Raw genomic sequence first — 17903 nt, forward strand, 5'->3', positions numbered from 1 at the left:
TGATCGCTAATTTGCCCACATTATAACAGTGACAACACTTTAAAAACACTTCATTGGATGCAAAGCACGTGGGGACACCCAGAAGTTGTGAAAGGTACTCTATAAATGCAAATTTTTATAGTTTACCAATGGGCACCTGTCACTCACCCACCATCCCTGAGAAAGGAAGAAACTCATGGTGGGGTGTGTTGTACTTCTGGATTTTATCCCCTTGCATTGAGCGAGGGAGGATACATCGAACATGGGATTATGGAAATAAATCTCTGCTGGGTATTTTCCTAATGAGCTGCCAATCTCACTCAGCAACTGGAATAAAGGATATTCTTGAAGAGTCTGGTAATGGGGTTTCAAAGACTTCAAAAGTTAAAATTTGTCATTTTTAGTGTGCCTGTTCTCAGTTAAATGGGCAAGTCAGTGATTCAGTGCTTTCAGGAGGGAGGGGTGAGTGCACCTTGGGCAGTATCACAGCCTATGATTCTTAAATTGAATGGATGGAAAATTATCGGCTGTTCATTTGTAATTTTCAAAATTACACACACCTTGCACGTTACTCATTACTGGGAACATCAGAAGATGTGTGTGTGTGTGTTTGTGTATGTGTGTGTTTTTGTGTGTGTGTTTGTGTGTGTGTGTGTGTGTGTGTTTGTGTGTGTGTGTTTGTACCTGTGATATTTTGATCATTTTGCGTGAATGAATTTGTTGAAACGGGCCACACAAACATTTGATATGGATTTGAGAACCATGGCATTCACGATGGGCTGAGGAATTCCAGAATAATACAGTGGGTACTCTTCCTGACTACAATCAATGAGCATTTCAGCTAAGGGACCTTGAAGCTGTTAGCCGGGGGTTGCGAGCGAGAGGGGCCGGGGGGTGGTGGGGAGGGGCTGAAGTCAGAAAGAAAAATATATGTTCTATTTCCTAGTGTTATCATTAACGAGCACGAATGAAAGTCCAAACCTTTATCAATGGAGGTCTGACCTTCATCATCACTACCCACAAACATGGCTGTGAGCAGTCCAAGGAAATAAGTCACAAACATTGTCCAGATTTACAGGAACGGTTCCAGGGACAAGACACTTCAGTTACGCAAATAGATTGGAGAAGCTGTGGCTGCCCTTCTTGGAAGAGAAAAGGTTGAGAGCAGATTACATTAGAGATGTTTAAAATCAGGCAAGGTCTAGATTGAGAACCAGAGGACATAGATTTAAGGTCATTAGTAAAAGAATCAAAACTGACATGAAGAAATTCATTTCTACTTAGCGTGTGGTAATGATCTGGTATGCACTGTCTGAAAGGGTGGTGGAGGCAGATTCAAATATAACATAAAAACAGAAAATTCTGGAAAAACTCAGCCGTGGTAGCATCTGTGGAGAGGGAAACCGTGTTAATGTTCTGAGTTGAATGTGACTCTTCTTAGGAACCTGTCAGATTCAATATTGGTTCGTAAAAGGGAATTGGTTAACCACCAATTTTTAAAACCTTTATTATTCATTCATGGGATATGAGCATCACTGGCTGGGCCAGCATTTATTGCCCACCCCTAATTGCCCTTGAGAAGGTAGTGGTGAGCTGCCTTCTTGGGCCGCTGCAGTCCATGTGGTGTAGGTAAACCCACAGCACTGTTAGGGAGGGAGTTCCAGGATTTTGACCCAGCAACAGTGAAGGAACAGCGATATATATCCAAGTCAGGGTGGCGAGTGGCTTGGAGGGGAACTTCCAAGGTGGTGGTGTTCACATCGATCTGCTGCCCTGAAGGGGGAAAAATCTTGCAGGATTACAGAGGAAGTGTGGGGGACTGGACCAGCTAAATTACTCTAGCAGAGAGCCAGTAAAGGCTCGATGGGGTGAATGGCCTCCTTCAGCACTGCAACGTTTCTCAAATTTGATGATTCCAACATGTAGCCTGAGCTCTCTAGGGGACTTGTTATATAGATGTTGTCCATCTCCCTAGTCATCTCCTTGTGAATCTTACCCCATTGATAACACTAATCCTTACAATTTACACCTGCCTTGCATTGTGTGCACTGCATGGCGCAGAATAATTGGCACAAACATAACTGAGAGCTACAGTCAATTAGCTTCAAAGGGAGCTCACAATAATTAATAATAGGCCAATGATTTCTGTCAAGAAATGCCTTGGGCATTGTCTTTTTGAGACCGGGCCTGCTTTTATTGCAAAGTTTTTACTTCATTTTTGCTAAACAGTGCTGCAAGAGCAGTTCAATTAAATCTATGCACGTCGGTTTAATGTTATAAATGAATTGAAGGCGCTTTGTTGAAGTGCCTTTCAACAAAAGTGTTTTATGTCCCAAATAGTGAACTGTCAATGATAATATATAAAAGTCACATGAAAATAAGTTATTTTGTCAATGAATTTATGGAACTGCGCAATTTCAGTTACAATTGTTTCGTGAAGCTTTTACTCATTTTGCTCTTTTGTCCAAAAGGTTGTTCAAAGCCCTTTCTCCATATATTTTATTGAACTTGTGTCCTGTTTTGCTACAGTTAATTTTGTGGGACATGGTCTTTGTTAGCACAGATGGCAGGATTCAGGTCATTTGAAGCACTGCTGTAACAATGATCCTCTAAGATTTCTCAAGCGCTTATAAAGACTACCTTAACTAGTGTGAGCATTTGTACATCCAGCCATTGAGTGGGCTGAGTAGTGGCTCACTGAAAACTTTGCACAGGTTTATTCATCATCCAGTCCGTTTGTTCCTTCGTTGTCACCACAGCCTTAGCTGGGGCCATTGGCATCATCATGTTCCTTCCCTAGTTTTCTTCAAACCTCCCTCAGTCCATGTCTCAATGTTATCCGCTATCCGATTTTCTTCTTCATCTTCTATTTTTACCCTCAATTTCTCCTACAGTTGCTACCAGGACTAGGTTGCCAGGTCTTCATTTCCAATGTCCGTAGTTGGCACCCTTTCTCTCTCTAACTGTATAGTAACCATTTTGATTCCTGAACTTCTACTCTCGATCTAGAGACATAGACAAATAGATGTTTACAGCACAGAAGGAGGCCATTTGACCCATCGTGTCCACACCGGTCAACAAAGATCTGACTACACTAATCCCATTTTCCAGCGCTTGGTCCATAGCCCTGGAGTCTATAGCAATGCAAGTGAATATCTAAATACTTCTTAAATGTTACAAAAGTATCTGACTCAACCACCCTTTCAGGCAGTGAGTTCCAGACTCCCACCAACCTCTGGGTGAAAGAATTTCTCCTCAAGTCCCCTCTTAGCCTTCTACCCCTTATCTTAAATCTAAGCCCCCTGGTTATTGACCCGTCTACTAATGGAAAAAATGCCTTCCTATTCACCTGATCTATGCCCTTCATAATCGTATACACCTCTATCAGGTCCCCTCTCAATCGGTGCTGCTCCAAGGAAAACAACTCCAGCCTATCCAATCTTTCCTCATAGCTCAGACCCTCCAGCCCAGGCAGCATGCTGGGAAATTTCTGCTGCACCCTCTCCAGTGCAATCACATCCTTCCTATAATGTGGTGACCAGTTCTGCACACAGTACTCCAGCTGTGGCCTAACCAGCACCTTATACAGTTCTGGCTTAACCTATCTGCTCTTGTATTCTAAGCCTCGACTGATAAAGGCATGTATCCCATATGCCTGCTTACCCACCTTATCTATCTGCCCTGCTACCTTTAGGGACGTGTGGATATGCACACCAAGAATCCTCTAATCCATTCACTTTTCTTTCTATCCATCCAACTGATTTTGAGCGTCTTGCGTCCTATCCACATTTCAAAAGCCATTACCCTCCTTCTTCATCGAGTCAACCGAATGGAAAATGGGACTTTTTTCATTATAGCACAACATTGGCTCATTTCACTACATCAGAGACCAGGTGAGAAGCTAACACCTGTGGCACATTTTTAAAAATGGGGATAAAATTCAGCCAGAAAACTACTGACCGGTATCGCTCGACAGTGTCATTTGCTTGAATATATTGTTCATTCTCATGTCATGAAGCACTTTGAAGCTCACAATATCCTAGCAGGCAGTCAGCATGGTTTTCAGTTGAAAAGCTCTGCAGAAACATGGCTTTTATGGATGGTTGATGACCTAGCTTCAAGTCTCAAAAGCGATGAAGCTACTCACATGGTAATATCCGATTTCTCAAAAACCTTTGACAAAGTTCCTCCCAAAAAGCTCTTGCCCAAACTTCACTACTATGGAATCACAGGGACATTGTTAAATTGGATCCAGCACTTCCTTACCAACAGAAGACAGAGAATGGTGTGTGATAGGGAATCCTAGGAATGTCCTCTCCAGAGTCCAGTATGAAGGGTTAATGTTAAATATGTAAATATATAGTCTACATCATCAGCATGGAGATAGATGGTTCTATGTACAGTCTCATGACAAGCCTGTACTGTACAAAGTTACCATAATGTTCAATAAAAGGTAAGGTTCACTAACAGCCTTGCCTCCAGCATTAACTCTAATTCCAGATCATGAACAGGCCCCTCTAAGTTCCACAACAATGATAACAATGATCTCAGTGGAAAACACAATGAAAGGAGCAACAAGTGAAGAAGCAGCAAGAGAAACAACTGCAGGACAAGGGCAGCATGGGAAAAACCTCAATGGGACTCCAGATAAGGCTAAGTGAAGCGAAGGCACGGAAAAAATCCTGCTTTACTGGAGTACTTCAACCACGTGGAAGGTCTGTATCAAACCAAGAAGTGGCAGAGCTGGTGTCATGGGTTTACCAGGCACAGAACAGCTTTGGGACGAGCAGAGAAGACTAGCAAGGAACAGGTCAGTATCTTACTCTACACCATAGGTGGTAGTGCAGACAACATAATGGTCAGACAGGACATAAACAAAGACACTGCAACATATGAAGAGGTTATCAAAGCCTTTGATACCTATTTTAGTCTTCAAAGGAACACCATTAGGGAAAAGTTCAATAGGTGAACTCAAAGGCCTGGAGAGAGTGCAGATTCCTTCATTAACAATTTATATAGACGAGCTGAGAGTTGCAAATATAGAGGCCTAAAATACAAATTAATTTGGGATTGCATTGTTCCAGGAGTCTTAGAACAGACTTTGTCAGAATTTCTGTAGTTGAGGAAAATTTGACTCTGTCGAAGGCTGTGCAGTTAACAAGGCAGACAGAAGTAAGAAATCAAAACCAGGTTTTTATTAGAGATGACAAAGAAATCTTATGGAGAAAAATGGCTGATACAGTGCAGTTTGTAGGACATAGGAGTAACAGTGCACACAATCCAAAACAAAGAAAGAGAAAAGGGCAAAATACTGCGGATGCTAGGAATCTGAAATAAGAACAGAAAATGCTGGAAAAGCTCAGCAGGTCTGAAGAAGGGTTGCACAGACTCGAAACGTTAACTCTGTTTCTCTCTCCACAGATGCTGTCAGGCCCACTGAGTTTTTCCAGCAAGTTCTGTTTTCACCATGAAAGAGAGAGAAGAGGCCACAGTGGCTGCTATTATTCAGTGTTCTCATTGTAGTGGGAAAAGACTGAAGCGAATGCCCCACCAAAAATGTAGAGTGCCATTCCTGCAATCGGAGAGACCATTTTAAATCTATAGGTCACAGCAAAAAGCTCCTAACAGAAAAATATTAAAGGAGAAACGGCTAAGATCATGTACCATTCAAGAAGTTGAAGACAAAAAGGATAACGAAGTGCCACTGTTAAGAGAAATTACAGGATTAAATAGGAACTATTGGAGCGCAGATCTTATGGTCAACGGACATAAAGCAAACTTCAAATTAGACACTGGAGCAGGAGTTTCAATTCATTCAGACACCGAACAATGGTTAAAGCAAGACTTCCTCCAGCCATATGACTCCACAGCCCAGGGGGCATTCAACTGAAGGTCAAGGGACAGTTAACTGTTAAACTCTTGAGCAAAGGAAGAGAAATCACAGAAACTTGTACGTGATCCATAACCAAGAATATTCACTGTTAAGTCAAAAGCACATTGATAGAGTAGATGAATCAGAAAACCTTGAGAAAATCAGGAAGAAAATTTCCCAGGAAGAGCAGGTGAAAGAGCCAGACAAACATGACCAAGACGAACAACAAACAACAGCAAATGCTTTGTCCCGCATTCCTGTTGAGAAGCCTGAACAGGAGGACATAAATTTCTTTGAGGGTGTGGAGTCATATACCTCACTGAGTACAAAATTCCTACCAGCAAAAACACAGAGGCTGAATAAAATCTGACAAGTACAAAAGGTAGGTGAAGAATGTGCTAAAGAAAGCTGAGCTTTGTAGGTGATCTGCTGAATTACAACGAGAGGTTGGTCATGCCAAGAGTCCTCAGGCTCAAGGTCCTTCAGGGTCTCCTGGGACATTAGACATCTCCTAGGCATTACAAAGTGTTGTGCGATAGCACAAAATTCAGTCTGGTGGCCAGGAATGTCAAAATTAGTAGAGGAAATTATTTTGAGCTGCAACATCTGTGCAATCCATTGCCAAGAGCAAAGAGCACCATTGATGGTGTCCTCATTCCCATCCAGACCGTGGGAACATCTCAGAATGGACAAGTTCGAGCAAAAGGGGAAGCTTGACACCATCTAGGACAAAGCAGCCCACTTGATAGGCACCCCATCCACAAACATTCACTCCCTCCACCACTGACACACAGTGGCAGCAGTAAGTAGGTCCTTAGACAGCACCTTCCAAACCCACAGCCACTACCATCTAGAAGGACAAGGGCAACAGACACATGAAAACACCACCACATGGAAGTTCCCCTCCAAGCCACTCACCATCCTGACTGGGAAGTATATCATCGTTCCTTCACTGTCACTGGGTCAAAATCCTGGAACTCCCTCCCTAACAGCACTGTGGGTGTACCTACACCACATGGACTGCAGCGGTTTAAGAAGGCAGCTCACCACCAACTTCTCAATGTCAATTAGGGATAGGCAATAAATGCTTGCCTAGCCAGCGATGCCCACATCCCATGATTGATTTTTTTTTAAATTCTGTAGTATAAGGGTCTGGCACATGAAGGGTTAACGTGGGACTGAGTACAGTACCGCCCACACAGTGATGTTAAAGAACACATGACCCACCTAGTGGTCAATGTAGGGTTGGACAAAGCCATGTGTAGAAGCAAGCATGGAGACAGCTCCTAGCTTGGACCTTTACTGTACCTGTGTATATAGTTGCTTGTAGTTAATAGATATTTACTGTTGAACTACCTAAGAATAAAAATATCTTAATGACCTACCAAACAATGCCCAACACCTTACAACACGTTCCTCATAGTTGTTGACTATTATTCCAGATGGATTGAGGTTAAACATCTTCATGGTTCAACCTCAGAAGCAGTCACTAAATTATTAAAAGAAATGTTTGTCATACATGGTATTCCAGGTCCAATCATTTCAGACAATGGTCCACAGTTTGTGAATGAATGATTCAAGAAATTTGCAGAAGATTATGGATTTATTCACACAACCAGTTCACCCAGGTACCCACAAGCAAATGGAGAGGCCAAAAGAGGAGTAAGAACAGTTAAAGCTTTGCTTAAAAAGGAATGATGATATCCACATGATTCCACATCACTTCAGGATGGTTTGGCTCCAACAGAACTTCTGATGGGAAGAAGGCTCCAGACTCAGCTTCTTGTACTTCCACATGCGCTTATGCCATGTCTGAAAGCACCTGACGTCAAGAGAGTAAGACAGAAGGAGGATGAGTATCATATAAACCAGATCAGAAGGTGCAATCAACACCACAGATCACATGACTCACTAGAACTCTAAACAGGTGAATCAGTCTGGATCAGAAACAGAAATCGAGAAGGCCAAGCACTGGAAGAGACACCGTGTCCGACATATGATCTCGCAGAGACTGGAAATTGAAGAGTGAAAAGAAACAAAAGCATAATTCTATCTACAAGAAGAAGACCATCTATGAAATGGCCCAACTACCCATATTATCAGGCAGACAATGTGAACAGAGATCCAATAGTCTCTGAAAATTCACTTACTACTCTACATAGTTTGAGAGATAGCATGGAGAACTTGGCTCCTTTACAACCTCCAAGAGAGCAGAGAACAAGGTCGGGGAGATTGGTGAAACCCCCACAACATTTATCCCTGTGAACCAGGGATGAAGGCAGGGACTTCGGGGGAGATGTAGGATAAGATAACTAATGTAGTTAATAGTCAGATTTTTTTTTGGGGGGGGGGGGGGTTGCTGATGTAGTATAAAGGGTTAATGTTAAATATGTAAATATACAGAATACATCATCAGTGACATAAGATCGCCTGACAACAGAGCAAGGAGAGAGATGGTTCTATGTAGAGCCTCATGCTAAGCCTCTATTATACATAGTTAATATAATGCTCAATAAAATATGAAGTGTACCAACAGCCTTGCCAAGAGCAGTAATTGTAAAACCACATCGTGAACAGCCCCTGAAGATAACAGGCGGAAAGCCCCAGGGAACTTTGTTTGGAAAGACAGACAGGAACAACAAGTTAAAAACACAGTGTGCAACTATTTGCACATGTCTGCATGGTTTATGCATCAGGGAAAACTCAAGATCACATCAATTCACTGCAAGATGATCTTCTGGAATTGCAAAAATGGCAGGACCAATGGGAGATGGCTAAAAAATGCTATGTCATGTGCATCACCAACAGAAAGGATTCACCAACAGATAGCTTGAAGGTCTGACATTGAAATCTCCAACACAACCATACATGGGGACTCATCATAAAAATTATCTTCAATGGGGATTCCACATTCAGCAGATAACATCCAGAGCAAACAGGGTTCTCGGATTTCTGAGGAGAAATCTTCAGTATTGCAACAAATATACTAAGATTTTAGCTGATCAAACATTTGTTTGTCCAATCCTGGAGTATGCAAGTTGTGTGGGTCCTTATAAGGTGAGAAACATAAGTAAGATTGAAGCAATCCAAAGGTGTCCTGCACGAATCAGTATGGGAAATAAACCGGAGTGACATCCTGGATCAAAGATTTAGAACGGGAATCACTACAGCAAAAGGGGGAGAAAACGGACTGCCTGTGTTCTATAAAACATGGGATGGCTGGTTAGGAATTAACAGAAACAAGTACCTGGTGCCCTCCGGCAATGACAAAACACGAGGTAGTCATCCACACAAACTTCAAAGACCATTTGTTTCCAAGAAAGTGTATCAACAATCTTTCTTCCCAAGGACAATCCCACAGTGGAACAAGCTGCCAAAGGATATAGTCACAGCCCCATCACCGGAAATCTTCAAAACTCGTCTTTAGATTATTTCCGCCTGTAAGTTTTCATTATCAGGGCTATCATCTCAGCAGCTCATGCCTGGGTTAGCTAGCGCCACCCATATAAATGTTGGCGGAATACAGATATTAACCAGTGCTGATGGCTAAAGCAGGAGCAGAGCTAGCTGTGAGGGATGGGAAGTGAGACCCTGAAGTAACTTCCATGAATTGAACAGGCGTGGGAAGGTAACGTAAGACTATTGCCACAAAGTAGCAGCACCAGACTGAAATGGAGATTAATTTAATTGGTAGTTTTACATAGAAACATTGCTGTACTAGTGCAAAGAAACACTGGTGGGGGGTGCAGCAACAAAATTAACACAGATACAATGCACACATTACACATTGTACACGCCATTATATTAAACTAAATGCACTGCAGGAAGGAATCTTCATGGGCTAAATCACTCTGCTTCATCTAGGGTTAACGCTTACACAGAAGAGGAAGGTGATACAGTGTGGATCCTCTCCAGGAATATCTCAATTGAATTATGAAGTAATTTTTGTGGAAGTATTAGAAAGAGAGGTTCTTAAAGGCAGTAAGGTCAAGGAGATTGAACAGATGTCCACAGTGGCTGCTGTGTATTAAAATGGAACTTCCATTATCCAACATAATCACTGATCTCCTCTGCTGGACAATGGAAATCGGTGTACAGCCGAGACTCACCAAATATTGCACTTTCATGTCTGCTGCAGCAAACCTGAAACAAGTGAATGGGAACAAGTATATTACAAACAATGTCAATTGAAACTGGACTGGGCAAGAACAGCAGATTTTCTTCCTCAAAAGGACAATTAGTGAGCTGGATGAGATGTTACAACGATTTGTTCACTAACTCGTTTTTTTTTATTACAGATTTTATTTAATTATTTGAAATTAAATTCTCCAGCGGCCTTGACCTGTGTCTCTAGATCATCAGCCTGGTTCTCTGGTCCAGTAACATAACTAGAATGCTACCTGGGCCAAATGGCTTGTGATTGTGATTCAATATTTAAAAAAAAACATGTTTTCTTTACACCCTTCACTGGGATGGAATTTCCTGCACATTTTTTTTGACAAGTGTAAAGAATAATTGCTCTAATGTCTAGGTATCCAAATCACAGTACAACATTAACTACTAGTGTTAACAAGTGAAAGAAATCCCTGTAACAACAAATTATCATTTGTATGTAGCATTTTCATACACGCCAACTGCTCAAAATCGCAGCGCCAGTTTAAAAAATCTTGCTCTGCGGCGTAATGAGTTTTTCACAGTCATAATTAAACATCCCCCCCACCCCCATCAAAAATAAAACACTATGATTATCTCCTTAATAAATGAACGGTGAATTTGCATGAGAAGAATGGTATATCCCGGAGGATTGAATGTGCACATTTCCTTGGCTTTAAGCAGCGTTCCCCTGCTTATTCTGATATTGCTGGTGTATTTGGTGAATTATCTTGCCCTACCATTGGGCTCTGCCAGCCAGTGATTGATTACTCCATGGTCCTGTGCTTTGTTAAAGCCTCTCTTGTTGTTTATCAGTGTTATTTCTAATTACATGCTGCACTGTTCCAAAAATGGCACTGCAGGGATTAGTTACAACTGGGGATAGTTCCTCTCTGACATTATTAATAGCCTGCTTGAGGCAGCTCACTCTGGAGATGGTCTTGTGTTAACAGCTCCTGGGAGACTCCCTGATGGGTCAGTGTAACCTCAGTGAGCCATTAGTCCAGAGCTCGTGTTTCCCTGGATCCTAACAGCGACTACACTTCATAAGGGATGTTTAAGGTTGGCTGTAAGGTGCTTTGGAACTTCCAAAGATTGCGTATAGTGCTATGTGAATGCCAATCTGGGTAGGCAATCTGCTCAGTGCAGTAGAAGACCATTCGCTTTGCAATGGCAAACAGGTTTACATCAGAGTCATTTAGATGAGCATCTCCTTGCTTTGGCATGTATGTCACAGGTCTTCAGAAGACAAGTGCACAGCAAATGTGGTTATGTGTATTATTAGCTATACTGAGCAGACTAAAGCTAAAAGCACTTACGTGCCAACACAATGCTAGAATAGGATGGTTCATTAAACAAAAAATCACAAAGGTTCACATGAAGTGCATTTGCAGGAATGGTTATTTTGAGTTGTTCTTTACAAAAACATTGGTCTTTAGAGCAAATAATAAAAAGATCAAACTACTTGTGTTTGTAAGGTGGCTTTCAAGACATTATTCCATAACATTTTGCAGCCAATGAAGTGCTTGTTGAAGTGTAATCACTGCTGTCATGCTTGTAGGTAGGCAGCAGCCAATTAGCACATAGCAAGATCCCATAAGCATAAAATGTGATAATGGCAAGAGTTGGTTGAGGGTTAATGTGTGCCCAGAACACAGGGCAGAACTCCACTGCTCTTCTTCAGAATAATGCCATGGGATCTTTTACATCCACCTGAGAAGGAGGATGGCATCTCAGTTTAACCTCTCACCCAAAAGGTGGCACCTCTGAACAGTGTGGCCTAATGGCTAGAAAGCCGTGAGCAGTACTGTTAGTCGGCTTGGTTAAAACCTGTCCTTTTATATAAGGAAGCAGCTCTAAGCAGTGCTGGCTGGTACCCTTTTTTGGACAGGTGAAGCACAAAACTATACATGCTTAATTGAGCCAGTATGTTAACATTGCACCTCGGGGTCCTTCCTATGAACAGGAGTCAGTCTCTATGGCATGTTCCGCCATTCAGTTACAATTCAATTGGATTATGGCTGACCTGTATCCTGACTTCATCGTGATTTCCATAACCCTTTATCCCTCGATGGGATAATAGAGAGAGGCCAGGAAGAAGACTCACATTTAAATCTTCTCTCCTTTGATTTCTTTGTTTTCTTTCTTTGACTGGATCTTCCACAAAGTGGCAATCACTCTTCAAACTTTTCAACACCCTAACAGCTCCGTGTTTCTGGCCAGGTTTTCCGAGCTTGGCTTCTTCAGAAATGCAGAGTATACAGTCCCACGAAGACTTCCATTGCAGTGCTGTATTGTTGGTGGGGGGGACGAGAAGCCATGGACAATTTTTATGACACTAACTGCTGTAAGGTAAGTTTAAATGTATTTTTTTAAATTCATTCATGTGGGCATCGCTGGCTGGGCCAGCATTTATTGCCCATCCCTAGTTGCCCTTGAGAATTCGGTGGTGAGCTGCCTTCTTGAACCGCTGCAGCCCATGTGGTGTAGGTGCACCCACTGTGCTGTTAGGGAGGGAGTTCCAGGATTTGGCCCAACGGCAGTGAAGGAACGGCTGATATATTTCCAAGTCAGGATGGTGAGTGGCTTGGAGGTGAACTTGCAGGTGGTGGTGGTGTTCCCATCTATCTGCTGCCCTTGTCCTTCTAGATGGCAGTGGTCGTGGGTTTGGTAGGTGCTGTTGAAGGGGCCTTGGTGAATTCCCGCAGTGTATCTTGTAGGCGGCACACATTGCTGCTACTGTGCGTCGGTGATGGAGGGAGTGAATGTTGTTGGATGTGGCGCCAATCAAGTGGGCTGCTTTGTCCTGGAAGGTGTCAAGCTAAAAATGTCCAGTGTGAATGTCAGTGAATGTGTGAATGGGTAAGTGGATGGATGAATGAATGGGCAGGATGGAAGGGTGGGTAGGTGGGTGAGGTAAGTGGATAAATGGAAGGCGGATAGGGTGTCATGTGGGTAAGTTGACAGATGTGTGGGTGGTAGGTGGCCAGGATGGCAGGTGGGTGAGGGTGCAGGTCTGTTGGTGGGTGAGGTGGGTAGGTGGTGAGTGGATAGGTGAGCCGAGGGTAATCAGGTCGGGTTGGGTCAGGTCCAACTGTAGTTGCGGGTGTCAGGGAAGAGTTGGGAGCGGTGGGGGTGGGGGGGTGGTGGTGGGGGGAGTTGTGATCAGTGTGAGTGATTGGTGAGGTTGGTAGTGTAGTTACCCAGGAGTTAGACTAGGGTTTTCTGCCTAACATTTCATGGATAACAATTCAAGTAAGTTCCAAGGAACTGCCTGAAGTCTCTGACTCTAGCTCGGAGTCAGAGACTTTAGTGGATGGCCCCAGGGAGCAGAGGAATTCCCGTCAGAAGTTCAAACTTCCCAGGAAATTCCCACAGAAGTCAGCGCACCATGGGATCCCAACACACATCTTGCACAGTACGTCTGGTCTCTGACGATCTGGAGACCGGAGGATCTGAGCCTTTATTTCTGTTTCTATTCCTCCAGCCCTTTCATGCCTGCGACACCTTCGTCTTCTATACCCAAGGAAAGGCCAATGTAACCTTCCCTTGTGATTTAACCCTTTTAGCCCTGGTATCTGGTGTAGGGTTGGCAACGATTAAAAGCGATGAGGTTTCGTCACATGACTTGCCCCCACGCTCCAGCCATTAGTCGGCCAACACATTTGTCCTATGCCAATTGGAAAGTAAGGACACTAATTACCCAATTCTATAGCCAAACAGCTTTCCCCGCCCACCCCCACCCCCCGCCATTTTCAATATTTTTTATACCTGCTAAAGAAAAATGTTCAAAGAAAATGAAAAAGAGACTGATTTTTTTTTAATGTCCCTACATTTCTCTAGGATTGCACACAGCAGTCCTGAGTTTCAATTCCTGGAGACGCCTGGAGGGTGGGTGACCCTAATCTGATGAATCTCCACTACATCCCCTGCAGGGCCAATATATCCTTCCTGAAGTGTAATGCCCAGTAATGACTGCAACACACTGATGGGGTCAAACCAGAGCTTTATACAACCATAGAATACCTTCCACTGTTTTGTCCTCCAGCTCCATTGAGATGAAGGCCAACATACCGGCCTTCTAAATTAGCTTTTTACACCTACCCACTGGTGTTTCGGAATTTCTGCACATGGACCCCTGAATCTCTCTGCTGCCCCATAGCTCCTGCGTTCCACCTATTTAGAAAATACTCTCATTTGCCTTTCTTAGCTCCAAGGTGGATTTGCTTACACTTTCCCACATTAAACTCCATCTGTCGCAGTCTTGCTCTCTCACTTACTCGATCAATATCTCTTTCCGGGCTCAAGGGCTCACTGCAGGGCTTGAGCACAAAAAATGCAGTCCAGCGCAGTATTGAAGGAGTGCTGCACTCTCAGAGGTGCAATCTTTTGGCTGAGACATTAAACTGAGGCCTCATCTGTCTGCTCTGGTAAAATCCCAAGGCACTATTTCGCAGAGGAGCAGGGAAGTTATCCACCATGTCATTGTTGCTCGCTGTTTCTGGGAGTTTGCTGTGCGCAATTTAGCTGCTACATTCTCTGCATGGGAAGGCGGAGTTGAAGATCAGCCATGATCTTGCTGAATGGTGGAGCAGGCTCAAAGTCCAAATGGCCTACTCCTGCTTCTATTCCTTATGTTCTTGTCAACTCAGTGTTATCAGCAAACAGCACTATAAGCAACATTTGTAAATATTATAGACAGCCTAACAATAAATATATTTTATCCTGTCTCTGTAATTTAATGAGCATTTGCATTTAACGTGCACATGGATCTCAGGCCCACTTTTCAATGTTAAGTGGTGCCCATTACATTTATTTAAAGTATTATAATACAGATTACCTGAGGTTACCTGAAGTTCTGACAATTAGATCCACAGCTCAAGAAAAATAGTGAAAGCACAGGTCAATAAAGTGTCAAGCGAACATTATCTAAAGAGCAATCATCGCACTGATAGACGGCCTTAAAATTAATTAATGGGAGAGATTTAATTTGAACAGCGTCTCAGCAGCAATGAAAACCACAGAGAGAGAGAGAGAGAGAGAAGATAAAGCCAGAATAAATCTGCTGAATTGGGAAGGACATTGGCCATTAGAGCGCGATGGGCTGCAAACACCACTCCAGTAAACGGCAGTCAATCCAAGGACGACAAAGGGCCATGAATTTAAATTTCCCTTATTTTCTGATCGCATCGTAAACGCGTTTTAGCCTTGGGAAAGCGATAAAGAATACTAAGTGCAGATACTTTACTGAATGCGAAGGCAACTTTGTGAGATATCACAATGTATTACAATGATTTAAGGAGGCATTAAAGAGCAAACGTGATGGAAAACATTACCTTCTGTCCCAGGTCACACCGGCAGAAAAATATAGCTTTAATAAAACTTCAAGGCTTTAAATTGATACAACTGCTGCCGGTAAGAAGGCCAAGAGAAAACAGCAAAGATTTTTTTTTGATTGAGCCTTCCCATTAAATTTTAAAAGCAAAATGTCCAGATGGAGCAATGCAATCTTAATGGAGGAAAAATTATACCTTTCTCAAAGTTTTGACATTCTCTTTTTTTTTGAACAACTGTTGTGCAATTTGAAATTTGTTTAAAAAGCTCTTGCAGAAAGCTGCCACCTGAGTTGAAACGCTGCTCTCCAGCTGATGCTTCTGAAGGGTGATATTTAAAAGGAAAAGTTCTGAGAGGCTTTAGAAGCTTACACAGTCCCTTTAGAAAGATAACCTTTTCAGTTTTAGGCCTTTGTGTGTTAATCAGCTGGCAAAGTCAAATCTATTTTGTTGCTTGTTTCCTTTTCCTCTCCTGATTTTTTCTTTATACGTTCCCGATTGTATTGACATTTCATCCATGTTGATGGTCCGCTGGTTTACCATTGAAATGTGATTGGGCTATTCAGCTATGGGGGCATCACAGTCTTGCCCGCTTCTGGTTTTACCCAACCGTTTGTGCTCTCCTGTGCAAGTCAGTGCATGCCAGGGTCCCTGGCCTTGTTTTTTTTTGCCCCCTTAAGAAGGCTGTGACCAAATATTGTGCCCATACTCTACCTTTGCAGTGGCAACAACTTAGCCCAGAGCAAGGGATCAAACTACTCATGCTAGGACAGGGGAGACTGCAGGGTGAGCAGACAGAGGTCTTTAAGGTAATGAGAGGGCAGAAAATGTTTTCCCTTGTGGCGGACTCCAGAGTTAAGAGGTCATAAATATGAGTTATTAACAATTTCAATAAGGAACCTTCTTCACTGAGAAGAGAATGGTGAGAGTGTGGAACTCGTCACCACAAGGAGTAGTTCAAGCAAATAGTATAGATGCATTTAGGGAAAAATTAGAGAAGCACATAATGGAGCAAAGCACAGAAGGTAATGTTGATTGGGTTTGATGAAGAGGGGGAGGTGGAGGTTCATGTACAATATAAACACCAGCACAGACCAATTGAGCAGAATGGCCTGTTTCTGCAAAGTAGACACAATATTGTGCATCTCAGTAATGAATTGGTCAGTGCATTTATAAAACTGAGTCATCTGGAGAGCTTCTGGAGTTCTTTGATGTCTTTTGGTCTGTACACTTTTTCTCAAGGAAAATATTCAAGAATAAAAACAAAAAAACTGCGGATGCTGGAAAACCAAAACAAAAACAGAATTACCTGGAAAAACTCAGCAGGTCTGGCAGCATCGGCGGAGAAGAATGCCTTTTTAAAAAAAAACACAAACATTTCTTGCGCTTAGGCATGTTCTCCTTTTCGTTGTGATAATTAATGGCCTAGATTTTGTGGCAAGAAAAATGTTGACGCTGTGAGCAAACTCAGGAGTTAATTGGACAGTCGTATCCATCACCTGCACATGAGCCGTTAACGGTGGAAATTAGGAAGCTGCTGTCCAATTTGCATGCTGCTCCCCAGGTTTCACTATGCTGACACTTCAGGAAGAGATTTGGCATTCAAATATATGAAGAGCGTGAGGTTGTGGCACCTGTCCATTAGATACCCACTAAACGCACCAGAAAATGTAAGGGCTGGTCTACTAAGTGTTAATGAATTTCTAATGGAATGATAAGTCTTAACTAATATCAAATAGCCTCTTTGGTACTTAAAATTTACTTTTAGAAGTGTGGAATGTCACTCCTTCAGATTTTAATTATTGGAGAATTTGACTAAATTAAATAGTAAAAAGAAAATATTTTTTATTTTATTTTTCTGGCTCATTTATTTCTCTCTCTCTCTTAATCCTATCTTTCTTTCCCTATCTTTATTTTGCTTCCTGTGCCTGATTTGACATTGGATTAAGTATTCTGACACTTCCTGGTTCAGACTCTATGCTGCTCAATAAGGATTCTGCAATTTGACTAAATGAGGAGATAAACTATGGCTTGCCCTGTTCACACAGATCCAAGATGCCCTGCAGAGGATGCAACACTCTCTTGGACTCCTGGTGACCATAAATTGCCACATAAAATCCCACAAAAAGTCTGTGGGCAGCTGTAAAACAGAATGAACGGTTAGTACAGTGCAATTCACTGCTGATCACAAAGTCCAGGCTGTTATAATTGGCATTCATTCAAATCCTACATCAAATATCTTCTTTGTCAGCTATGATGGAAGAATGTCTTTTCCTTATAATCCGAATCATTCAACAAATTCAGGGAATTTTAGTAATGAGGAGAGATTAGGCAAGAATGCCATGGCCAATGATGTTAGCAGGTGACATTGAACGATGTGGTAGGGATGATGAGAACGTGACCGAGTATCTGGAGATCTGGAGAAAAGCATTGGAAGACCAGGGTATGAGGATCAGTAGAACAAAGACCCGCTTTATGGACAGTCAGGTTGAGCCTAGGGAAGAGGATCAGGGTGAAGGTCTAAAGATTATGGGTGAAGACCTGGAGAAAGTAAATAGTTTCAAGTA

At 42.5% G+C, this 17903-nt stretch overlaps 1 protein-coding gene across 2 annotated transcripts in view; it reads right to left on the reverse strand.

Moving 5' to 3' along the window:
• The window catches only part of wscd2 (WSC domain containing 2), a 300323-nt gene that overhangs the window by 169678 nt on the left and 112742 nt on the right, over positions 1-17903 (reverse strand). Inside the window, exon 1 of one of the 2 annotated variants that reach the window (XM_041201992.1) lies at positions 9099-9168. The exons of the other annotated variant lie outside the window; for it this stretch is intronic. Within the exon in view, the coding sequence (XP_041057926.1) occupies positions 9099-9159 (61 nt within the window). The 5' untranslated portion in view covers positions 9160-9168. Of the gene's footprint in view, positions 1-9098; positions 9169-17903 lie in introns of those variants that run through there. 2 annotated transcript variants of the gene reach the window in all.

This window comes from Carcharodon carcharias, chromosome 13, assembly GCF_017639515.1.
Source record: "Carcharodon carcharias isolate sCarCar2 chromosome 13, sCarCar2.pri, whole genome shotgun sequence".
Lineage (NCBI taxonomy): Eukaryota > Metazoa > Chordata > Chondrichthyes > Lamniformes > Lamnidae > Carcharodon > Carcharodon carcharias.